Below are 26,937 nucleotides of genomic sequence, written 5' to 3'. Positions count from 1 at the left end.
AAAACTATTGCAATCTGACAGCCAATCAGAGATTCTGTCCTTAACCTTCATTTCCATAAGGTTAATAATACTCTGTTTTATTGATGTTAATATAGGTTGACAAGAGAGTGATTTTGCCCTAGGATCTGCCCCTTCAGATAGACCTGTGGTTAGCAAATGCAATGTAAATGTTCAAATAATTTATTGCAAAAGGGTAAGTTGTGCTCAACGCTAAATATTAAACCATTAGGCAGTGGTGTAATGAGGCTGCACTTATCTATTGTAAATATATTTAGGACACTGAGTCATTTTCTGCATTAAACTACTAACGAATGGCATCCCCTTTAAACAAAACAAGGATTGTTTGTCTATACTGTATATTGCATTATGTTCAAGTTGGCCAACTTGATCAAAGTCGCGTATAGACCTCCTTTAAAAAAGGGGCCATCACTGTTTTAAAATACTTGCACAACATGGTTGAGCAGCAAGAAAACGTTAGGTTGAGAAAGTACATTAGTAATAGTTGATTAAAACCATTTTTTTTAAAGAAAAAAGGTATTATCATGTATTATCAAGTATCCTCTATTGTGTAGTGGATTGTTTAGAACAGTAACGACTCCTTTAATTTATGTACCCACAGCTGTTTCAATTTGCAGTGGAATGGATTTTTGCCTGCATTATTATAGTGGGTGCCCGTATGCTTAGGAAGCCTTGCTCCTGATTCACCCAGCACCTCCCCAACTTGCCCAAATGCTCTACCCGATCCTCATTTTTGGCAGGAATCTCAGCTTCTTCCACTTTAGTCAGCACACCTTAGGGCTAAACTACACGGGAGATTTTAATCAAATTTTGTGCAATTTAAACAGACCAGTAATACAGCACAACTGTCTTCCTGCAGAATCCCACAAAAAGACCAGCAAAGACTCAGGTCAGCTCTTTTAAACACTTGCCAGTGACTTGTATACTACATAAATTTGGGAATCTTTATAAGAAGTTTAAAGCATCCAAGTCAGAACTTAAACATACAAATTTGCAAGCTGTGGATTGTTTAAAGGGGTTAGATAATAGATTATTCAAAACGTAATATTTCATATTTACTGGGATGCAGTAGATAAAGTAAGTTTTTTAAGTTGATTTAGAAAAAAAAGTTTCTTTCACCAAATGAGACTAAGACAGGTAAGTTTAAGAAAAAGTCGATAATTTAACAGGCCTTGTCCAGCTAGTTAGGTTAGAGCATGGGGTACATTATTTTAAAGGATGGGCCTTTGCTATGTGGAAGAGTGTGTATGGAGGGTGTTGTTTAAATTCACCTCCCACTACCAAATTAAATGAAGTGATAAAAAAGAAGGACACCATGAGTTATTGTGCAGCAAACTAGAAGTAACAACATTATTTCCAATAGTAATGCAGGTTGGGATGGCATACGGGAGCGCCGCAATTTGCCAAAGTCGCCGAAGTTGCTTTGAGAGGAAACGTCTGCGACTTCGGCAAATTGCGCCGCCGCGTATGCCATCCCACCGGCAATTTACATTCTAGCCAGTGGGTTGGCATTTCGGGGAGATTTGTCGCGGCGTGTCATCCACTAGTCATCTTACCTTTTCCAGTTTGCCCAGGAGCAGTAACTCATAGCATCCAATCAGCATATAGCACTTACTGGCCACTTGTTTAAAAGCAACATCTTATTGGTTGCTATGGACAAACTAAGTGACTTTTATTACACATACATATGGGGGCATGTATCTTGCAAATTGTTTAATAGAGTATAATAGAATAGAATAGATTTTTAATAGAATAAATGGCTTTATCAAATATGCATGGGATCTAACTGATCTTTGGGTAAACTTTTTTTAAACTGTATATCAAAACATCTTTTTTAACTAATGTGGCAATCATTGGTTTAACATTTATCTTAGCTTTAAGTAAAAGTTTATTGTTTGTTCCAAGTTAAAAGCACCTTCTTTCAGTGGTCCATTATCTTTTTAATCTGTTCCAGAACATTTGTTGTCATATTCTTTCTAAAGAAAGTGTTCTAAAGTCTTTTGGATTTGAGAAGAAATTGTGTCAAGAGCACCACAGTGTGGCTGTATGAGCTCTATGCTCTTGACATTTTGATTGTAGAATGAAGTTTAAATACAAGGTGCTCAGTATCTGAGAAACTACCTGTAAGACAAAGGAACTTATATTAAAACTTATATTAAAAGCTATGACTCAATATTTGAGTACGATAAACCAAAAGGGTAATCTTTAAAAAGTTTATTTTCTAATCAGCGATTAACACAAATTGTGTGTTATTATATAGGATACATAGGTTTGCCAAACAGCCAAGAACCATGAGACTGCTCATGCATCAAATTTAACACAAAAGCAGGAACCATCTTCACGAAGTTGCTCTCCAGCTGATCATGAACTACCACTCAGAATCACATGAAAATGAACAGTTGTTTAGGGATGCTGGCAGCTGTAGTACTTTAAAGGAGAAAGAAAGGCTAATAAAGAGTTAATCTCAAGCTGCAGGCATACCTTCAGTTGTCCCTTAAGTCTCCCCATATTTCACCTGTTCAGATGATCAGAAGCCAAACAGGAAGAAAAAATGCTGAGCTGTGTAAAGAAAGTTCCCATAATGCCTCACTCATGCACAGAGACCCAGACCGGTGTACATGCTCAGTTAGTTAGACTATGAGGAAGCTTTCTGGTGATTGGCTCAGATCCACATTCCTAAGGGGGGGAGTGAGTTCTTAGAATTCTTGTGGGAGGGGGGAGCAGGAGAGGGGAGAGAGCAGAGAGCTGCATGTCTCAGGCAGAGGAAAACAAGCACAACAAATCTTTTGACAGAGAACTTAGTGCAGCGTTTCTGTGAGTGCTTATGGTCGTATTTACATAGACCTTTCTCATAAACTTTACTTAGTTTTTACCTTTCTTTCTCCTTTAAGGATAAGTATACCTGTGACATTTTGTCACCTGAGATATTTTGTCACCCTCTAGTGTGGGTGACAAAAGGGCCAGAACTAGGGGTAGGCAGAAAAAGCACATGTCTAGGGTGCAATGACAGGGGGTTGCTAGGCATGTACCTCTTCTGTCGCCTACCCCTAGTCTGGGACCTTGCTCCCATATTACTTACATAGCCCCCACAGGCAACATGCACAATTGCGCTCTCTCGCACACTTTTTTTTGTATGCGCGTCAACGGTAGTTCAGGAATACGCATGGTGAAAGGAGGAGTGACATGGCCATAGGTCATCTGGCCAGCTTGGCCCGGCAATGGGGTGATAAAATGTCTGAAAATATCTTTGTATTGGAGAGACTCAGAATTGCCACTGCTTAAACAGTTTAGTCACATAATTGAGGTAAAATGCCTCCTTCACGTTTTTCGCAGAGTTTTGTGTCAAAACTGTACCAGCATACTTACCAATAGCAATTTAGATTTGCTCAAATAAAAGATGACAGGAAATCCTGAAATGGGAACATGTTAAATAAGATGGGTATTAAAGGGATTTGGCCTAATTCAGCCAAACCTCCTCGAATAAAGCGCCCATTGGCACAAAATGCATCAGGAGGGAGTGGCTGAAAGGCAGACAGAGAGAGGTCACTGCTATGTAGTATACTAAAAGATTTATGTTTGATTTATGCTAAGATCTTTATGCACTAATAAAATGCAGTAAGTAAGTAATCTGATATTTATTTATTATTATTATAATATTCTATTATTCTTACATTATAATTTAAATGTATTGTTGCCTGCACTGGAGGCAATTCAGCACAGACAAAAGTCTGTTTCTTCTTACCTTATTAGCTAGTGACAAAGCCAAAGATTTACAATCTCTGTATCCAAATTTGGTGGCAGTGTTTACTCAATTCACGTGGATTGTTACTAAGTCAAAATGAATGGCAGGTCTGATTTTTGTTTTGTCCAGAAATGCTTGAAACAAATCAATAAAGTGTTTATAAGATGAATTACTATGCGCACAGTATTATAAAGCAAGTAAAAGACTCTCAGTTAAGTTCCCCATACACGAGGCGATTTCACTCGTTGTGCGACGAACGATTATATCGACAAACGATTGTATGGCGATCGGGTTTCCTTACGATATGCCATCCACAGGCAATGATAATTTGCAAAAGATATCGTATCATTATCGTAAAATACGTACGATCATACATCTACGTACGATCCAATGTCGTGGCGGAAGCGGTATTTATTTATTTATGTTCGTTGACTTCCGCTGCTGGCAATCTTGACATGCGCAGAGAACAATCGTTCAAAGACAAATGTTTGACACTCACACCAACTGGCAGATTTTATCGTTAAACGACTAAAATTTTTAAACCTGGCCGATCGATTTTGGGGACGATAATGTCGGGTTGATTAGTGGGCCGACGATCGTTCGCACACCATCAACTATACGATAACTTAACGATAGTATCGGATCGTTCGGGAATCGGTTGTTCGGGAATGCAGCTCCAACCTGGCCAAAAGATAGTCACAATAACGAAGTTTAAATGAATAACAAAACTTTTGTTATCGTTGTGCAAAAAGTATTACTTTTTTGTTGAATAACAAACGTATCACGAAAAACTCGTACTTTTTTAACAATATTATCGTTAACAGTATGAACAGTTCTAAAGTTTAGAAAAAATACAATTTTTTTGTAATCGTGTCCATCGTACTTTAATGAATGGGCCCCTTGGGCTAGTTTTATTCTTCCAACAATATGAAGATCCCTAATTTATTGAGCACATATTAACAGCATTACTATTCAATAAAATTACATTTCCATAGTTTAACAGAAGGGGCAACTGGGGAACTAGTCACTGACTAAATTAGGGCACTGACAAATGTAGCCATATCTATAAACACTACTTTCAAATTAATTTAACATGTGATTGCGCAGGTAGAAGGATTAAATACAAGACCAGTGCTAAAACATTTATAAAAATGTACTCTAAGGAGCTGATTTACTAATCCACGAATCCGAATCCCGAATGGGAAAAAATTGGATTGGACGTTCGTGGATTAGTAAATGTGCCCCTAAATGTAGAATTTTTCCCAACTCCTACATCATTTCTTGCCATCCTGCTTTGCAATAGCTCCAATTACAAGTTGTATTGTGATCATTTCCAGCAAATATTGTATTCAGGAACTGTTTTGTCACTGATTGTTATAAATGATTTGACTAAGAACCCTTCCTGCATTCTGATCACTGTTCTTGTATTACAATACATTATTTTTCCTATAAATTAAGTAGCAGTTGAGCTCAGGTCTGGACTGGCATTCAAAATAGGTCCTGGCATTTTAAGTACACTGAGGCCCAAACAACACCCACCTGCCCATATAATAGTGTTCGTCAGTTGGTGTCATACATTTGCCAGTTACTTACAGAATGTTACTTACTGCTCTTCTTGGTTAATTCAGAAATTTCTACCTAGCTCTACATAGGTGGCCCTATATAATGTTTGTTAAGTGTCAGCCCTGCTAGATAGAAGGGGTGGTCATACTCTTTTGTGAAGCAGGGGAACAACTGCCAGCACAGGTCTTCAACAACACTCTCAGAGCTGTCAATCTGGTCCCAAAAGTTTTGAAGCCGCTCAACACCCATTGCGCATGTGCACTTTACACATTTGACACTGGGAAATGTTCCTGTGCATGTGCAAGATGGATTTTTTTTCCAGGACAGCTTGAAAATCTTGGGAAAGATAGAAAACAGGGGGGAAGAGGTAAAGTGACGGGAGACCAGAGGAGGTAATCGGAAGTCAGGTAACTCCCGGGAAAATAGGGGTGGTTGACAGGTCTGCACACTTTTGAGGTCTTGGAACTTCCTGCTGCAGGACAGACAGGGAACCAGCACACTCCAGATCAGACCGTAGGAAATGAAGTACAGACAAGAATGAGCAAAAAATATCCAAAGCAGTGCATTGCAGAACTATCTCTTCTAAAACAGTGTAACTTTGAGCCAAAAGTGTAAATCACAGGTCCAACTTTGTTCCAACTGTGCATCCAAATGGTGTTCCCAAACAGAATATAAAGCCACAGAAGCTTTCTACATACTGTGCATCACAAGGCCCAAAGAGTCTCTTTATTTCAATGTGCTGAGGAAAGCATGAAACAAGAGACGGTCACATTTTAACCCTATAAATAAATACCCTTAGTGGTTCAAACCTGGATTGGAGTATACCTTTTTTCAGTGTCTTCCCTATTTAGTACTACTATATGGTTTGTTTTGTCCTCTAGTAACAATTGTCTGGATTGATTGGAAAACATTAACAATAAAACACTACATGATTCTGGACCCTGGACCTTTATTTCTTTAATACATGGCATATAGGGTAAAAGAGCTTTACTTCAAACCATTACAAATGGAATACTTTACATAGTGAAATATTTTAGCCACACGGTGACATCTAGTGGTCAAAGCAAAAATAGTTTGTTTTAATGGGGCACTCTACATAAAAGCAATGGTTTCCATAATGAAAGAGCAGGTAGTGCCAATATACATTAATCATGTTTTTGGCTGTTCTTTGTGCACTTGAATTGCTAGGGCCTACTGTGATACCCAGTCCACATGTTTGAAAAGATAGAGCAATTGAAATCAATGTTTGTTTATTCTTTTCTGTTCTCTTAAAACAATGTAAGAGTCATTTTTCTGCAGGTCTGTAAATAAACTGGCTTATTACATTATTGCAGACAGATACTGATTCAATAGTAACTTTAAAACTGCTGAAGACCTTTTTATTAATGTATAGGAAAGTTGCTTAGAATTAAATTTTTAATATGCAAAAACAGTTTTTGGGCAGAGAACCACTTTTAAACACTAGATTGTGAATACTGCCACTAGGTGGTGCAGCAGAAATTGAAAAAGCAGTCCATTTCTTAATACTTGTTGACCTTGGCCTATACTACTGCTGTGTCATGCAGGGCACAGGCAGAATTGAATGAATAATGATGTCTTTTATGATTACTCTCTGTCACCAACCACTATATAATGCTTTTTTCTAGCAGGGCCATTTGCCAGCAGAAGATTACATATCAGGCCAGGTATGAATAAAATATAACCTTTTGAACTCATTTGGGGACTCTAAATATCTTGTAATGCAGATTGGTCTCTGCAAGGCCCTGTCCACCTTTCAACATTTTGTGAATGTATTTTTTAGAATCTTATTAAAGGAGACATATTGGATAAATGGGAAAACCCTAATCCTGTAGGCAATTATGAATAATATATGGTGCTGGTTTCACTTTGAGCTAAATATTAATCCTATCTTCAAAAATGGCCCCTTTATTGGAGCTCCCTATAGATCCTCTCAGGTCTCTGTCAGTGTTTCAAATGAAAGATGGGCGTGTCCTAACGGTCCCTGCCAGAAGCACAGTAGGAGGGGGATAGCCAATCACAGCCCTGCACTCACACAAGCAAAGACAGGCTTCAGTTCTGTATCAGGTCAGCTTAGCTGCTGATTGGTTCCTATCCTACAGTGCAGTGTACTGAGTGCTGCTGGTCCCAATTCACATCCTGAGAATTTAGCCAGCAGGAAGTGGAACAGATGGGCGGGACTAGTACAGTCCAAAACACAACTTTTTTTATGCACAATCCTTTGTTTAGAGGAGTAAAATTCGCTGGTACATTCTTAATTTTTACATAAAAACTATTGTCTTATTGAACATTGACAATATTCTTATTTTTTTCTTTTCATTGAAAGAAAACCACCTGCATATAAAAGGTTGCAAGAAGACTTTGTACAAGCAAATTGTATGAAAATGATTATAAATTGAAATTTTAAAAGGAATCCACTTGATTCTTTTTTTTTTTTTTTTAAGAATTGTCCATTCTGCCTCACAAACCTCCTTTATGAAAAACTGGCCATACACAACCAAATCTGCTTGTTCACCGAGGTCATTGAACAAGTGGATCTAAGCCCAATTAGGCGACCCAAGTGGTGGACTGAATCAGGCTGATCGGATTGTTGGCCCTACAGCCGTCAGATAAGGGTAAAAAATACTTGTTCATGTAGACGTCAATGGCAGATGTCCCTTCCATTCACTGAAAGATCTTTCTTTGCATCAGAATACAGAGGTATTCATATTTTTGATGCTGGTTTTTGTGCGACAATATGAAAAAGTTGCATTTATCGTGTGAAAAGTTGATTTTAAAACTCATTTACTGCAATCACGCAGTAAATTAGTCTGGCTAATCACAATCACAACCCCAATGGCCATGAAATTTCTCACTTCTCATGAGAAAATGATGACATCAAAGGAGTGCTATGGAAGTTAATATTGGAGGTTGTAGCCACCCAGATAAGTGGTACAATACTCACAGCTAACACTACCATACATGTAGGATAAACACTGCTAGGTTAAAATAATAATCCTCCCACCCTTTAATATTTTTATCAACTATAAAGGAGCATACCAAGTTTTTAAATGGATTCTTCATAGTGCACACTAAAAGAGCAGAAAAAGCAGCATAGTGTCTAGCTTGCAGAAGTGAATATACATAAGGTATTTTTTATTAGATAACATAGAAAACAATTAATTGCATATGCTTTCTATTGCAGCTTGTGAATTGTGAATAAGAACAGCTTATACATTACAAAAACTAAAGTACCTGAAATCTTTTAGACATGTTTGAAGTGCATGGAACAGAGAAGCATCGCTTGGTTTTTCGAGTATATTTCCCCACCAGATATCACAGTGCTACTGAAAGTAATCTGCTATAAGCCGAGATGCTCCCTGCAGTCCAGCAAGGTTAACAAAAAAGTAATAAAATGTGGGTATAACACCTGAGGCACTGCCTCCTTCACGTTTTGCAGTGTTCTTACAGATTACAATATTAGGCCAACCTAATACAATAAAAGTATTAGATTTACCAGAACTTGGATTTCATCAGCACAAGTAACAAAAATGTTTAGCACTGTTTGGTAAATATTGCATGGTTATTTCAAACAAGCTAGATACTAATATCACTGACATTTCACTACTAACCACCCCATAAAACTGTTTCAATAATTCAGCCCTTCTGACAAAAAATGAAAACTGAAGGGTAATGCAGTTTGCCAAGATTCATCTCCTCCAGTGTTTGTGAAAAAAAACTGTTCTTAGCCGTTTTGAAAAAGGAAATAAAAAGTCCAGCAGTTAGGAAAACTTTCCTTCAGATCTGTTTTCACATACTTATCTGTAGAATAGTCCATTGCAAATAAAAAAGTGTGTTTTTTCACCATAAAAATATGGTTATACAGAACATAAACTTCTTTATTTTGTTTTGGCAGTGTTACTATGTCGAACTCACACCCTGTTGCATCTTCCTCATAAGCTCCTCATCTTGCAGAGACAGCTCAGTAAGCTTCTTTCCCATTCGCTCATGGATGTCCAGATACTTAGAAACACAGCGATCCAGGCATACACTTTCCCCTTTAGACAGCTCGGCCTCTTTGTAGTGTGGAGGAACACATTTTTTATGACACGCGCCAGTCATCCTTAGAAAGGCAAAATGTCACATTTTTATGTTACACAAAGGCAAAGCAGATTACACTGGGCAAAAATCACAGATAAACAATGAAAATCAAAAACAGTGAATTCTAAGAACGAGAGAGTCAATGATAAAGGTGATGGCAGACAAGAATATTTGTTGCCCACGGTTAAATCTGTGCATCCGTGGGTGACAAACTTGCCAAAAATGCTTTCCCACTGGCAAAAATGTAACATACGTTTTCCTACCAGTGGTTTACATTATTCCTGGTGCAAAAGTATTTTTGGGAGATTTGTTGCCCTCAGTTGTGCAGTTTTAACTGCAGGCAAATTTCCATGTCTGTCATCACCCTGAAATGTAAGAAAAGGCAGAAAAGGGAGATTTGTTGCGTGCTGTTAAACTGCACTACTGAGGGCAACAAATCTCCAGAAAATGCTTTTGCACCAGAAATAATGTAAACCACTGGTGGAAAAACATATTTTTATATTTTTGCCAGTGGGAAAGCATTTTTGGCAAATATGTCACCCGCGGTTGCACAGATTTAACTGCGAGCAACAAATATTCTTGACTATTAAAAGAAATATGTTTGTCTTCATTGCTGCAGAAGGATATCAGTTTGTCTAAGAAATGAGTAATATTTATGTTAAATGTACATGTGCCTTCAGTGTAATGGATATCCAAACAGTCTAGATCAGTGCTGTCCAACTTCTGTGGTACTGAGGGCCGGAATTTTTCTGAACTACGTGGTGGAGGGTCGATAATGGAAGCCAGTTTTAACCACTCCCCTCTTTTAAACCACAGCCACTTTAAACCACACCTGTGTTATCACAGGAGCTTTTAAGACCATACCCACATTAATGGTGGTAGCACAGCAAAAACCCAAATGGTTGGTCTAGGGATACCACCATTTATTCATTTGAGAAAGAATTAAATGAAGAGTCATATTAAGACACACCCATAAATCCATATGCCACCGCCACCTCCTCCCCCAAACCCCAGCATATAATTACACACCTTAGGGACCATATAATGACTATTTCCAAATGCTAACAAACTTCCAGAACCAACCCCGGTCAGGGAGGGTAGGGCATGCAGAGTATGGTACACAGGTATCATAGGGCAGGCAGAGTACTGCCTGTGTGCGATAATCTCCCTGCCCTACCCTGCCTATATGTGCCATACTCTTCCACCCTACCTTGCCTATGTGTTCCTTACTCTGCCTGCCCTACCCTGCCTATGTGTGCCAGCAGGCTGCCAGTTGGACAGCCCTGGTCTACATAATATTGCCAAACCATTTCTGATTTTTGCAGCAAATAAGCTGTTTGACTGAAATGAACTGATGTAGGTTAAAGCTATAAGGTAGCTTGCCCAAGGTCTAAGAAAGATTGTAAAACGTTAACATTATTGTACAAATTACTAATTTCATAATTTTTCCAAAATTTAAAGGGTATATTTGATGACATAACAAGACAACAGACAAGATATAGTGAATTTTTTTCTGAGAAAAGCTGGTTGAATTAAAGAAAAACTCATTTTAAATGTATTCTGGCCTCAGGCCCAAAATGTTCCTGTTGCTTTGGTGCTATTCAAGTCCTCAATGAGGAACACTAGTTCATCGCTGTTGAGAGCAGAATATGCCCATAGCTAATTTTATTGTACTGTACACAATGATTTTGAAGAAAAAAACACCAGTAAAGTCAAATCTGAAAGTAGATTTGGAAACATCTATAGAGAAGAAAGAGACTCTGCAAGAGGAATGTGTATTTTGGAAAGCATGTCTTTAATTAGCTCAAAAAGCTAAAAAGAGAACTGTTGTGCTGATAAGTGGGTATAAGGCTTAAGCCACAAGGGAATAAATTAGCCCCTACACTCCGATCAGCTTGTGGACGTGCCCACACCCGGATCAAACACAGTGGCCTGGGAGCAGGCATGCAGAGTGGATTCCAGCACCAAAATGCACAAGTATACATTCTGATGCCAACAGTGCAGGCATATGGAAAGACTGCTTGGGGAGTAGAGGTCGATTCTCACCCTGTGTATATCCACAGGCAGAGAATTAGTCCTGTGCTGCCACAGTTAAATGACGAAAAAAAGGTTGATTCCTGATATCTACAAAATATTTTGCAACCTTTTGAATGAAAAAACTAAATTACTCAATACTAAAACAGAAAAATTACAGTAGGTAAATGCCTGAAAGTTTACCAAGTAGATTGTAGTATCATTAAGGCATTATGTATTGAGATACATAAAAAGTATTTTAAATATAGTTTTGCTTTAGTATTTAAAAGATACAAAATTATCAGGAAATTGTGTCGTCAACAGAGAGGAAGAATGCAAAGTGATACTCCCATACTCTTATATATACCTGTTATACATATCAGCCATCATTTCCACCTCCAACTCTGCTGCCAACTGCTGTGCTTTTAAAGGATCCATTTCCAGACAAATAATCTGCATTAAAAAAAAAAGCAATCATTATACAGTTTTATAATCTTATTAATCCTGTTACATGGTTCTAACAAAAATGACTTATTTTACAGGAAAAGCACCCCCACCCCACATGACCAGTTACTGAAATTCTGTTGAGGTCTGGTTGAAATTAGGAATTAACTTTCTTATTCTGAAGGCAGCAAAGATATACAAATACTTTTCAGCAACCCTCTACAAGCTTGGCATGTTAAAGGAGAACTCAAGCCTAACTAAAGAAGTAGGGCAGAAAAGTTTTACATTATGTTTTGGGTTTCTGTGCCAGCCCAAGGTGACCACATCCCTTTAGCAGGGAAGATCAGGTGCCACCAAAAACGCCCCAGTAGCTTCTTTTCTGCTGCTTCCCTACACATGCTCTGTGCTGCTGTCAGTTACTGAGCTTAGGGACCGGCTCAAAATATACTGCATAAATAGAATATAAATGTAACAGTAAAAAGCTGATTAGTAATTCATTCAGATTCACATTACATGACAGATCTAAAACCAGGGCAACTGCATCAGAATTGAATAATTAGCCCTGTAACATTGGCTTACATGATAGACATATCTCATTTTCTGCTTGATAATTTGCTCAGCTTCTCAGCAGCCACTCAGACCACACTGAGCATGTGCAGTGTCCTGGAAAGTTCTGGGGGGGGGGGGGAGAACGACAGAATCCAAAATGGGGGGGGGGACGACAGAATCCAAAATGGGGGGGGGGGGGGGACGACAGAATCCGAATTGGGGAGCTCCTGTGACAACTGTAACAACCTCTATCATTACTACTATTGAGATGCTAAAACTTTAAGCCAATGCAGCCAGTTAACATAAAATATGGCATTGCTAGGTATATTCATTTTTAGGGTTTAGTTCCCCTTTAACTATTAGATTTAGCAAGATTCTTAAGTATTCTTCCTACACTTTACACATTTATGGAAGTCTTTCTCATAGTCTCATAGTCTTTTCTCATAGTGTCAGTGTCACGAATAAAGAGCATTCAGGTGACCTCTATATTAGGAATACAATGAATTACAGGAGGGCATTGAATGAAATGTATCTCTGTGCTGATGACACTAAACTACGAAACAATCGAATCTATTCCCGAAAGTAATCCTTTCCCAAACAGGCAATGTGGGCGGGTAAATGGCAGCTGAGACGTAACCTCTATAAATGTAACATATAAAATCATGCAGCTTAATAGAGGATGTCCACCTTATCACAAAGTCCTACCAGAGTGGTAGGATTTTACAAAATAAATACTTTGCCCATTCATTAAAAAAGCTTTGATCACCTGTTTTACTCTGAATGAAAATGAGGCGCTTGCCGATACCCGTGTACAGAGGCGCTGCTGCAGAGATCGGCACTATGGAGAGACAAGAAGCGAGGGCAAAGCCGCTAAGCGCTACTACGCATGTGTCCGCTTCCTCGTTCGTTTGCATAGAACTTATCCGATTGGCTAAAAATGTATGCAAATGAACATAGTACCACTAGCGCATGCGCACTCATCTATATTCCCCATGTGACAGAACTTGCTAATAAGTTCCGGTGCATGTCAGGACAAGGGCACAGGAAGTGCTGTCGGATAATAGAGTTGTATAGTCCTTGGCAATTGCATGTAGGGCTTATTGGTACTGTGTAGATTTTAGAATACTCCGAAGGAAGCGAGCGGAGAACGTTGGGATGGGTTGGGGAGTACGCAGTTGTACATGGCATTTTTATTCATTAAAAATGAAATTTCGGGCATAGCCAATTAAGTGTGCATTCGCTTTTAATAACAGCGGTCAGAGGGTGTTCACTCTCTGAAATCTTTTCTGGTTGCTCTGAAGACGATAGTTCTTGCGTCCGCTTTTACCTGCAATGTAGCTAAATAAATAAAAACCTGCCAGTTTTATTAAATATTAGTTAAAACTTACTTCCCACGGAAAGAAATGAAAATGAGGCTTGGAACGCAACCAGATGGCTTAACATCACATGACTCGTAGGTGTAGTTATTAGTTGGAGCTGAGCAAGTGACAGGAGTGGGCACGTTTGTTTTTGGTTCTGGTCTTTTAAAGGGGGTGGGGGAGACTGGTCGTAACGAGATGGAGGAGCAAAAGATAGCTGTGGTGGTGACTGGTAAGTGACGGAAGGCAGCCATTGCTGGGCATTTTAAGCAAGTTCTGTTGTCACTTGTCTTTTCACGTGTCGTGGGTGGTAAATTCTTCTGTATGAAAGAACTGTCTGTCTAGATTTTGTAATACATAATTATAGTTGATTACTGATGCGGTATCTTTACATACTCCTATAAAACATCTTTATTGCTTACATGTATACTTATACAGTCAGTGCATAACAAAAGGGCTGTTGTCTTAGGGGCACATTTACTAAGACACGAATCTGAACCAAATTGGAAAAATTCCGATTTGAAAACAAACATTTTGCGACTTTTTCGTATTTTTTGCGATTTTTTCGGCGTCTTTACGACTTTTCGGAAATTGTCGCGACTTTTTCGTTACAATACGATTTGCGCGAAAAAACGCGAGTTTGTCGTAGCCATTCCGAAAGTTGCGCAAAATCTGGCGATTTTTTCGTAGTGTTAAAACTTGCGCGAAAAGTTGCGCCTTTTTCGTAGCGTTAAAATTTAAAAGGTCCGACGTTTCGCGCAAGTTTTAACGCTACGGAAAAATCGCAACTTTTTGCGCAAGTTTTAACGCTACGAAAAATCGCCAGATTTTGCGCAACTTTCGGAATGGCTACGAAAAACTCGCGTTTTTTCGCACAAATCATATTAGTAACGAAAAAGTCGCGATAATTTTCCGAAAAATTGCAAAATACCGATCATTACAAAAAAAACGCAATCGGACGCATTCGGCCCGTTCGTGGGTTAGTAACTGTGCCCCTTAGAGTCTAACTACTCCAAAGTATTGACTGTGGCAAAATCATTTATATGTTACACATTGCTGCCACAAAGCTGAATCTACTTAATTTTGTATTCCTTGTTGATTTATTATGTGTTTGTATTTATATAGCACCAACACATGTATGCAGCGCTGTGCAGAGAATGTACATGTTCTTTGCTGCAGTGGTGCTCACAGACTAAAGTCCCTGTCACACACATCATTTTATAAGGAACCAATAAACCTGCTTGTAAGTTTTTGGAGTGTGGAAGGAAACCGGAAGAAATCTGGACATAACCTGGTGATAACTTATAAACACCTTGCAGATAGTGCCCTAGCCAGCTGAAAGGCAGAGGGGCTGCCCACTGAGCCACCATGCTGCACTACCACATCTACAATTACTGAGAAGTTTTACAACAGAAAAGATATTTATATGTTAGGGCCAGATGCTGTAGCATGAGGGTTGAAACTAAGCTAAGTACAGGCATAGGATTTATTATCCACAATGCTTGGGACCTGGGGTTTCCTAGATAAGGGATCTTTCCATAATTCTGATCATCATACCTTAAAGCTGGCCATACACGTGGCGATCTCACGATGTTTCGTACGACCGTCGGTTGCACGAAACATCGTAAGATCCGCCACACACCATTCAGGGCTGAATCGGCAGGTAAGGAGGTAGAAACAATAGGATTTCTACCTCCTTCTGCCGATTCAGCTCTGAAGGGAGAATTTTGGTCAGGCGCCTTCTATGGCGCCCGATCAAAATTTTCTAACCTGGCCGATCGGCGAGTCGACCGATATCAGCAGCTTCCTGCGATATCGGTCGGCTCGCTGACATGCCATACACGCACCGATTATCGTACGAAACGAGGTTTCGTACGATAATATCGGTGCGTGTATGGCCACCTTAAGTGTGCTAAAAATCAGTTAAACATTAAATAAACCTAATAGGACTGTTTTGCCTCCAATATGGAGGCATTATTATTAATAATTATTAAAAATGATTTGCTTAAAATGGGCTTACTAAATAACAGGTTTCAAGATAACAGATCATATACCTGCACTAAAATATGCTTGGTGGCATTAGCATATATCCATGTTGGAAATATATCTGTGCATTTGATTTTGTATTTTTATTGATAAAAAATGTAGTTAAAATAAACTTTACTTTGCAAAACTTTAGCAAAGTAGTTCTCCAATACTGTGAAATGCTCCAAAGGCATCATGACCCATGACTTGTTGCCATCTTGAAGTGGGTTTAGAATACTGCAGTGAGGTTGGTGATAAGGAGAGCTGTGGCAGTTTAGCCAAGACTAAAATAGCAGACTAAACCATTAAAACCTTCATAGGTGAATAAGAAAACAAAAGGTGGAAAAGAATTACAAACCGGATTCCAAAAAAGTTGGGACACTAAACAAATTGTGAATAAAAACTGAACGCAATGATGTGGAGGTGCCAACTTCTAATATTTTATTCAGAATAGAACATAAATCACTGAACAAAAGTTTAAACCGAGAAAATGTACCATTTTAAGGGAAAAATATGTTGATTCAGAATTTCATGGTGTCAACAAATCCCAAAAAAGTTGGGACAAGTAGCAATAAGAGGCTGGAAAAAGTAAATTTGAGCATAACGAAGAGCTGGAAGACCAAATAACACTAATTAGGTCAATTGGCAACATGATTGGGTATAAAAAGAGCTTCTCAGAGTGGCAGTGTCTCTCAGAAGCCAAGTTGGGTAGAGGATCACCAATTCCCACAATGTTGCGCAGAAAGATAGTGGAGCAATATCAGAAAGGTGTTACCCAGCGAAAAATTGCAAAGATTTTGCATCTATCATCATCAACTGTGCATAACATCATCCGAAGATTCAGAGAATCTGGAACAATCTCTGTGCGTAAGGGTCAAGGCCGTAAAACCATACTGGATGCCCGTGATCTCCGGGCCCTTAAACGACACTGCACCGCAAACAGGAATGCTACTGTAAAGGATATCACAGAATGGGCTCAGGAATACTTCCAGAAACCATTGTCAGTGAACACAATCCACCGTGCCATCTGCTTTTGCCAGCTGAAACGCTACAGTGCAAAGAAGAAGCCATTTCTAAGCAAGATCCACAAGCTCAGGCGTTTTCACTGGGCCAGGGATCATTTAAAATGGAGTGTAGCAAAATGGAAGACTGTTCTGTGGTCAGACGAGTCACGATTCGAAGTTCTTTTTGGAAATCTGGGACGCCATGTCATCCAGACCAAAGAGGACAAGGACAACCCAAGTTGTTATCAACGCTCAGTTCAGAAGCCTGCATCTCTGATGGTATGGGGTTGCATGAGTGCGTGTGGCATGGGCAGCTTGCATGTCTGGAAAGGCAGCATCAATGCAGAAAAATATATTCAGGTTCTAGAACAACATATGCTCCCATCCAGACGTCATCTCTTTCAGGGAAGACCCTGCATTTTTCAACAAGATAATACAGACCACATTCTGCATCAATCACAACATCATGGCTGCGTAGGAGAAGGATCCGGGTACTGAAATGGCCAGTCTGCAGTCCAGATCTTTCACCTATAGAGAACATTTGGCGCATCATAAAGAGGAAGGTGCGACAAAGAAGGCCCAAGACGATTGAACAGTTAGAGGCCTGTATTCGACAGGAATGGGAGAGCATTCCTATTCCTAAACTTGAAAAACTGGTCCCCTCGGTCCCCAGACGTCTGTTGAGTGTTGTAAGAAGAAGGGGAGATGCCACACAGTGGTGAAAATGGCCTTGTCCCAACTTTTTTGGGATTTGTTGACCATGAAATTCTGAATCAACATATTTTTCCCTTAAAATGGTACATTTTCTCAGTTTAAACTTTTGTTCCATGATTTATGTTCTATTCTGAATAAAATATTAGAAGTTGGCACCTCCACATCATTGCGTTCAGTTTTTATTCACAATTTGTTTAGTGTCCCAACTTTTTTGGAATCCGGTTTGTACTAATCCACATTCAAATCATGCTATACAAATGGATAAAATGTAAGAGGAATAAGGGCATATTTTCTTAAACAATACAAAGTGCTTCCTTTTTATACGCCAGATAATACATTGAATGCAAATGAGTGCAGCATGCACTTGTAAGTGAAGGGGTGGCAAATGGGCAGGGCATGGGCTTATGCTAGCATTCTTTTAGTTGCATGGTAAAATTCAGAGGGTTCAAAAATCAGATCTAAAGGGATCCTATATTTTAAACATGATTTAGGTACATTGTCATTAAAGAAGAGATAAAACAAATTCTACACAGTTTGGTCCTTGCACAATCTCCAAACCTTATCTCCCATTCTGCTAAGGGCTCTGGCACACGGGGGAGATTAGTCGCCCGCGATTAACTCCCTGTTCGCGGGCGACTAATCTCCCCGAGTTGCCTACCCCTGCCATCCCACCGGCGAACATGTAAGTCGCCGGCGGGATGGAAGACGCGGCGGCGCGATTTCGCGCAAATCGCCCCGCCGCGTCTGCCATCCCGCCGGCGACTTACATGTTCGCCGGTGGGATGGCAGGGGTAGGCAACTCGGGGAGATTAGTCGCCCCCGAACAGGGAGTTTTATCGCGGGCGACTAATCTCCCCCGTGTGCCAGAGCCCTAAAAGGGGCCACTGCTTTGCCATACCTAAAAATGTCTAGTGTAAAGCTGCTCAGCAGGGGTTAGTAGTCGTAAAGCTTGGCCGTGTTACAGCCATGGCTATCATTGCTGACTAGGCACTAAGTAGATCAAGATTGATTTTCTGCTTTGCCGAAGTAACATTGATAGATTCTATACAGTGGTAAAATACCAGGAATTTACCTTTAGAGATTTATAACCATTTTTAAAGAGTGTAAAAATCAGCATAAAGCAGGAGTAATGTTGTATATTTTTAGTTTAATCAGTGCCAGACCTTAATCCACTTTTTATCCCCAGGGGTGCTTCTGCCATGAAGCAAGTTTAGAAACTTGCCTTGGGCAGCAATGCCCTGTAAGTTTTATTTTAAACGGGGGGTTGAAGAAGGGGATGGCATTGTAAAGCCTGTTTTAAGGTGTCGTGGGGGATGGGCTTAATCACCCCTGGCCCGCTCACTAGGAGCACCCTGTAATGTAAAGTTGCATTCTCCTGGCAGTTTTACAATAAGATGCAATTTTCTCCACTGTTAATCTGTGGAAAATCCAGTGGCAGAGGTTTTCTTTGCAGAGCAAAGTCATAAAGTGAGGTTTTAGATTCCAGACGTTACAGCTTTGTAACTGTTCTAATATTGTAAGTGTAATATCTTAACCTATAAAACAAAACTAATAAACACCATGTTTAAAGTAGATTTATTAGATCTATTACAGTTATTTTTCTCCATTGCAATGACCATTCCACTGTAAGTTTGAAAAAGGGGGTTTGTCTCTTTTATTGTATAAAAAGTCACTTTGGACACACTGCATAAATACATTTTTGTATATTGTGTGCATACAAATATAAATGAAATCACTTTATCTTAATTTACCTTACACAACATCACCCATCACAACTATTACCAATAGTACAAAATATATTAAGTACTTTGATACACTTTCATTTTTTAGTGTTACTGTCATATTAAGAAATGGGATTTGTAAAAACATTTAGGGGCACATTTACTTATCCACGAACGTTCCGAACATTCGTTCGATCGGTCCAATCGTATTTTCCGCGACTTTTTCGACGCTTGCGCAACTTTTTCGTATTTTTACGCGCAAAAAATCAGATCGGTTTTGCCGCTGTTTACAATCGTTCGGTATGACAATTTCGTGACTTTCGGATCGCCAATACGATCAATTTTTTCATAAGCATTTTCGGGATATTTGCGATCTTCAGAAATTTTCTTTTCCAATCCGAATTTATCCTATTCAGGATTCGAACTTGTGTTTTGATAAATCTGCCCCTTAGAGATCATTATTTAATAGTAATATGTTAATAAGAGCAACTTGCATTTTTGTCATATTACAGAAATGAATATTATATCCATATTAAAGACTACAATCCAAAAACAGGAAGAACATGCCCTGTCTCTACAGAGAAAAGAGTTCAAACTCGGGCAAGAATTTTAGTTTTCCATCTGTTGTTTGTTTTCCAGTCAGTGCAAAGTTCACTAAATGTACTTTCTCGCTAAGAGCTGCGGTACAGGCCGTACAGTTGAAGAGATACTGGAACAAGCATTGCAGTGTGTCCAATATTTACTGCACACGCACTCCAGTAATTCTGGAGCTGCATCTCCATTTGTATATAATGTCCACAGGAACATGGCTCCCAGTAATAAGTAATGTGTTTACATATGAGCAAGTAATCCTGCAAGTACAGTCTCAAGTAAATATGCAAACAAATGCATATAATACCCAACCATACAGAGGTATATATACATGCAAATTATGGGCGCATATTGCATGTACATATTCTGCAGTGTTGCTGCATGCATAATTCTTACTAAATGCACAGTGATCCTGTAGGCACATTGTGATATTATCTGTATTAGTTTTGCAAAGCCAGAATTCATAGTTACACATGCACATAAACTCCAACAATTCGGGAGGTGCGTGTGTGCCAGACTACCACATGGACCAATATTTTTACTGGCAACTAGTGGATAAAGCATTTACTAATGACTATCATGTAAGTAATTATTCTTTCTCCACACTCATGTCAAATTCATCATCCATCTCTTGAGTTAATCCTTTACCATCTCTACTTTAGGCATGCTGAATGCCAAACACTTGGCTGTGCTTCAAAAGCCTAACGCTGAAAGGCCAGTACCATGCAAATATCTTGACAGCATTTTAGGATATGCTTCTTACCTGGCTAGGTAGTATCAGGAATTCAGATTAACTGAGTCTGAGTTCTCTACTTGTGTGTGTGGGGGGGGAGGGGGGGCAAGGAGATGTACCTACCTGGTGCCCCCCATCATTGGGCCCTAGACAGGTGCCACTTCTGCCTACCCCTAGTTCTGGCCCTGCTGTGCAGTTTTCTTTTGAGATTAACAGAGACTTTTTTAAGATTTAGAAACATATGTGAGATGTGGCTGAAAAATGTACAGTAATATTATTAAGCTTCATTTTCTTTTGACACTGCTATGGTTAGAGTTTTAGATGCAACAATGTTGCCAGGCATGCTTAGAAAGTTATCTTGACTGTGGTAAAAATTATATAGTATGTTACATTAGCCTTTCAAGGAGTATGAAAGCAAAGCAGATCTGTGAGAGTAGATTAAAATTTGTTCTTTGTCCTAACTAAATTATTTTATGATGCCACCTCTTCTTATTCAAGAATAATGTGTGTGTTGATGTGAAAATAATTAGATCACAGATTAAACTGCTCTTGTCATGAATGGACACTACTTATTTATTTATAAACACACTGATAGACTATGCACTAAATGTTGTATTGCGTGAAATTATATTTAAGGGGCAGATAAAAAAATTGTTGAATCATTGACTTTGGTTTTAACACCTATTATTAATCTGTACAGCAGAATGTGCAAAAAAGTGCATGGTTTTACTATGAACACAATATTCACAGGTTTTTTTTTTTTTCAATGCAGGATTTGGCCCTTTTGGAGAACACACTGTGAATGCAAGTTGGGTTGCAGTTCAGGTAAATATCTACCCTCTGCTCTGGGCCTATGTTTTTGTCCAAATTAATAAATGCCTAAAAACCTTACTAGTTCTTCTATAAAGGGATAGCTCTCTTCTAAATGAACACACTGCTTCCCTTTATTTGTTTTAAATTTAATTCTATAAATCAATTTTCAGAGAAGCTTTTTATTTTTGCTATCAACATTCAGTTTCACTTATCTTCTGCAATGCTTTTGCAAACATTTACATCTGTTCCCTCCACCATTTCAGTTTGGCACTGTGTCTAGCTATCCTGTATAGTTTTAGGGCCACTAGATTGTAGTCTGAATTGAATAGGAGCATGGTGAGTGTAGGTATGGCCTGAATGTGTTGAAGTGAGCGTTGAACCAGTGGAGTAACTGTAGATACCTCTCCATGCCCTGCGTCATTTTAATGAATAGAAACAGCTTATCCCCACTGATGACAGGTGTTTTTGGTCCAAAAATGCATGTGTATGTTTTCACTCTGATTAGATCTGTTACTGTAATGTGTTTTAGGTCTAAGTATATTCCAGTATTTTGTTCCTCATAATAAATTTGTCTTCTAGGAATTGGGAAAGTTGGGCTTGGGAAAAGAAGTAGATTTACATATTTATGAAATTCCAGTTGAATACCAAACTGTTCAAAGACTGATCCCTGCACTGCGGAAAAAACACAAACCAAAGGTAAAAATATTGGAACACATTGTACGAATAAAAAAAAGATGGCTTTAGTGTGATTAAGGGGGTAGTTTACATTCAAATTAACTTTTATTGTAATGTAGATGGGGGATAATCTGAAACAATTTTTATTTGGTCTTAATTGTTTATGTTTTGTTGTTTTAGAATTATTTAGCATTTTATTCAATAGCTCTCCAGTTTAAAATTTCAGCCGGTCATACAGTAATCTATGACCTCTAGCTACCATGGATTTAACTACCTGTTATTATTATTACTTGTTCCCATGCGCAAGTATTGGCAGTGAATATGCCTTATCTTGATATTCGTGTAATAATTAGGGCAGTGACACACTAGGTAATTAATTGCCCCGTGCATAGATCTCCTTTTCTGCGGGTAACTAATCTCCTGCATATGTTTCCCCAATAGGAAACTTTGGGCTACTTGAGAAAGCCCAAGCGATGTGTGTTTCTCCACCAGCGATTCACATTATTGCCGGAGGGTAAAAAATGCAGGAGATTAGTCACTCACAGTAGAGGAGATCTATCAGGGGGTGTCTAATTGCCCAGCGTGTCATTGCCCTTAATGTGCTTTTTAATACATTTTTAAGTTTTGGATCAATTTTATTTTCCCATCAAATTACTTAAAGGTATATTGTTTATTATGAGTTATTGCAATAATGCATTTAAGTGAGTACCTGTGGTAATTTGACAGTTGAGATAAAATTAAAGCTAAATATCAAGGAGGTAGAACTTTAATTAAGTTTTTTTTTTTTTTATATATAATTCCAAATAATAAATCCTATACATACCAACCGACTCACAGCTGCTGCAAATATTTTGTAAATCCTATAAGAAGTTTGCATAAGTGAGGTTGGACCCCCAACTGTTTTGATTAATGTGAACGGTGGTGTGTAGTGGTGAATGGAAAGCTAAAGTTATTGTCTGCCCCGCCTCTATGCATTTATAATGGGTATGGGTGTGTTATAAAAAAAAAAAAGGAATTTGTGTTTATGTTTAACTTGAAAAGGACTTTTATTATACAGCTGTCCTTGTGTAGCTGGTACTGATAATTGGCAATCATTTTAGATATAACAATTAATTTTCTAAAATTTACTTGCAGTGATTTGTACTAGAAAACAGTTATCCACACCCATTTCCCCCACCTCTCCTCAGAGTACAGTGTCTTCAAACTAAATGTCAATTTAGCACGTACTTGGTAAGTAAGGCAGAATGTTGGTGTGTGCAATAATAAAAGCCCTTGGCACCTGTTCTTTTGCTCTGCAGGTGATTGTTCATGTAGGAGTGTCTGGCATGGCTACAGCTGTAACGCTAGAGAAATGTGGTCACAACACAGGCTACCAGGGCCTTGATAATTGTGAATTCTGCCCTGGCACGCAGTGCTGTGTGGAAGGAGGGCCAGAATGCTTACACTCTGTTATTGATATAGATACAGTCTGCAAGAGAGCTGCTGAAGCTTGTCTGGATGTTCAGTTTACTGTGTCTACTGATGCTGGCAGGTATGTTTCCTGAGATAAAGATATGTTGTATTGCAAGTTATTCTTTGACTTCTATGAAAATTGCACTGTATTGACATAATAAAATGCTAAATTATGCAAAGATGCAGCATTCTCTGATGCCTAATCCATTTTAGCATAATCCAGCCATAGAAATGTTGTATGTGTTGTATATACTGCAGGATGTGTTCTGATTAAGGGCAATGACACATAGGATTGATTCCCAGTGTTTTTCTCCTGACACAATTTTCATATTTGACTGAATTCAAATTGCTTAAAATTGCCCCTGGGCTGACTTGCAATAGTAATAACCTAAACCCTGTCAGTGTACCTTGTGTTCAGGCAATTAACATTGAAAATGAATCAGTGAGCCATTCAGGTCAATTTTAAATGTTTTGCTGCCCACCCACCAAGCTGGGAACCACCTTTTGGGCTATAGGTGGAAGGAAGGGGTAACATTAAGAATAAAATAAATTTCTCTGTAAACAGAAACTAAGTTTGCCAGATTCATTTTAACATGCAACTTCCAGCCCATAGCTTCCAGTCATTGCAGCACCTCATGTCTCTAAATTTAGCCATATATTAATATCTTTGCTTTCTTTTTTTGGTCTTGTATTAATTATCAATTTTCTTTTTGGTTTATTGGGTATTGGGGATAGATGTCTGCTTTATATAACTGGTAACTATAGAATTTGTACTATATTTTATTTCCTCTCTTCTTCTTTTAGGTACCTCTGTGATTTTACTTACTACACCTCCTTATACCAGAGCCATGGCAGATCAGTATTCATCCATGTACCCCCTCTAGGGAAACCTTACACGGCAATACAGCTGGGCCAGGCTATTCAAACCATCATCAAGGTGATACTTGACATGCTAGAGCAATCTGAAGACCATCTTAACTGTGGCCACAGTTAGAACTGACCAACAGGATGATAACCTTGCTAAAATACAACTGACTGACTATACTGCAGATTTTCAAGTGCACTCTATCCAAAGGAAAACCTTTGTTCTCCTAACAGGAAAAATAATCATAGCCACTAATTTCCACAAACCATGTCAAATGTAAAATAATTAGTTGATTTGTATTTGCCATTTGAGTTTATTTCTTTTGTTTTTTTGTCAGACAGAAATTTAGGTGCTATTCCTCTTGACGCAACAAGTAGTTAATGGCTGTATTTTCAACTAGTGCATATTTGTGGTGTAACAAAGGTTTGAAAGCTACTGGCTTAGTTTGTATGGTTCTACATAGGGATGTACTAAGATTAATTTATTTTGCTAAAATATACATTTCCCACTTAAATTTTTACCTAGTCAATAGATAGCTAGCTTTGAATTAAATATTTAGGCATTATATGGGGTTTTACTTTTTTTGCTAAGTTATTTGCTCAGTGATAACATGCCAGGTTTAACCAAATGTCAACCACTTATTTGGCCAAAAATGACAACCTTGACCGAGATCAGAAGGAGGGTTTATTTTTATTCATTTTTGATTTTGTGCAATACAGGGTTCTATGTGAAGGCAGCTTAGAGCTACAACTAGTGCTGCATTTTTTTTCGCTGCAGTGCCATAAGTGAGTGCCAGAATAGTGGGGCATAGATTGTTTGTTTTTTTTATTCCACTGTTTCCAGTGCTTGCCTAACACTACCACAACAGGCATGCTGAAAAGGTTTCCATTGCTTTCTTTGCTTTATCCCTCTTATCTATTTATCTATCTGTCTATCTATCATCTATCTATCAAACAACGCATCAAATCAAAACAAAAGTGTTTTTATTGAAAATCCAGTTTCAGTCGCATAAAGACATAAACGTTTTTCCCCTTAGGAAGGTCATTCTATGTGATTTCTTAATATATAAAATATGCTATTTTTTTTTTTTTTTAAAACTAGACATTGAAACCCACCCTCCTCCCTTAACATCAACACGCTTTAACTCTTGCATTTCTAACCTGTAGTGTAAATCTCTGGGGTTGATTGGTTTCTGGATTGATTAAGGCCTGGTTAAGGGGTTGATTGATTCCTGGCAAGCAAAGTAGATCCAATCTAGGTCTAGATTTTTTTAGTCAAAAATAAAATTGTACAGTAAACTGCACAGAGTGCTGTTCTGAGCACATTTGCAGTTACTGTATTTCCCAGTATAGTTTTATATTGCTAAATAGAGCTTTTTGCTCAACTGTTCTCTCAGAGCTGGTTTGTTTTATAGCCAGTGGGATACCCTGCATATCGCCCTATTGCGTACTGTTCCTGTATCCTTTCCTTCTCTGCTGATTTTAACCAGGTCTGTTCTGTGCCAGTTATAACATATGACTAAAGTAAAGTTTGCTATTTTTTTTTATCTTTGCTTTGAATATTATAAGATATCATGTGCACTAATGTGTCATGGGGGAATTTGTAGTACCTGTTTTCTAAAATTATATATTATTATATTATATTTTTGTTTCTTGACTGCCCCTCTCCTTTCCCTGCATCCACCATCCCTTCCTCATTTATAGGGGAACTATCGTTAACATTAAAATGTAATATAACTTTGTCTCATGGAAACATGAAACTTTCTAAATATAATCCATTAAAAATTCTGTACTGTTTTTTAAATAATCAAGTTACTCTTCACTATCCCCCTCTTAGCCACCTGTCTTTCTTCATTCTCTAGGTCAGATTTTGATTGACAGGTTTTCTGCCAAAGCTGGTTATTTTAAAAGACACAGCTCAGTCAAATGAAGCTTGTATTAAATTTTCATTTTTGTGATAGATCCTCTTTAAAATGTAAGCTTTCTCCAGTCAGAATCCTGCCTGATTTTGCATGCGTCTGATTTCCTGTCTTTTATTTGGTGCTGAGGTTGATTAATGGGATCCTTCTCATACAAGATATTAGCATTATTCTAAACCACACCATATCCATAGGCAGATATAACATACTCCTCAGAGTGTGGGTTGTGATGATGTAGAAAAGGTAATATCCCATGTTAGCTTATGCCCACAGCAATACAAGTTGACAATGTTTGGCAAATCAATCCTTGTATTTTGGGTGCTAAAGAAAATGAAGGATCCCTAAGCATTTCAATGATGGAAGGGCATTTAATATGCACATACAGGGCTTTCTGGTCAATTTGTTGAATAACTAATTGAAAGTAATGTGTGTTAACCTCTACCTCTACAGCTATAGTATACTCAAGCAAATGCACTGCCAACACCTTCAGTGAATTCCTCAAGCAGAAAAGGGCCTAAATGCAACTTTTGTTCATGAATGAGAATTAATGAAATTCTTAGATTTTTTTTTTTTATCGGTTCAGTCTCTACCCTTTTTGTTTAGAGCAATCAAGTGTTTATAAACATACTGGTCAGCTCACT

At 38.4% G+C, this 26,937-nt stretch overlaps 2 protein-coding genes across 3 annotated transcripts; one reads left to right on the top strand and one right to left on the bottom strand.

Annotated features, from left to right (window-relative positions):
- Window positions 1-8,442: 8,442 nt before the first annotated feature.
- On the bottom strand, window positions 8,443-13,253 carry timm10 (translocase of inner mitochondrial membrane 10 homolog). 2 transcript variants are annotated; one of them, NM_203963.2, is given in 3 exon segments: window positions 8,443-9,443; window positions 11,802-11,887; window positions 13,194-13,253. In NM_203963.2, coding segments are annotated over 2 exon segments (273 nt in total). In that variant the 5' UTR covers window positions 11,873-11,887; window positions 13,194-13,253; the 3' UTR covers window positions 8,443-9,241.
- Window positions 13,254-13,537: 284 nt separating this feature from the next.
- pgpep1 (pyroglutamyl-peptidase I) lies at window positions 13,538-25,068 on the top strand. The gene is made up of 5 exons (NM_001006751.1): window positions 13,538-14,017; window positions 21,346-21,398; window positions 21,966-22,082; window positions 23,360-23,592; window positions 24,318-25,068. Exons 1-5 carry the CDS (start codon window positions 13,984-13,986, stop codon window positions 24,505-24,507), a joined length of 627 nt encoding a protein of 208 aa, NP_001006752.1. The 5' UTR covers window positions 13,538-13,983; the 3' UTR covers window positions 24,508-25,068.
- Window positions 25,069-26,937: the final 1,869 nt, after the last annotated feature.

The sequence above is a fragment of the Xenopus tropicalis genome, chromosome 1 (genome assembly GCF_000004195.4).
Source record: "Xenopus tropicalis strain Nigerian chromosome 1, UCB_Xtro_10.0, whole genome shotgun sequence".
In the NCBI taxonomy this organism is placed as follows: Eukaryota; Metazoa; Chordata; class Amphibia; order Anura; family Pipidae; genus Xenopus; species Xenopus tropicalis.
The sequence above is the reverse complement of the archived record's forward strand: the minus strand, read 5'-3'. Positions and strand labels throughout refer to the sequence as shown.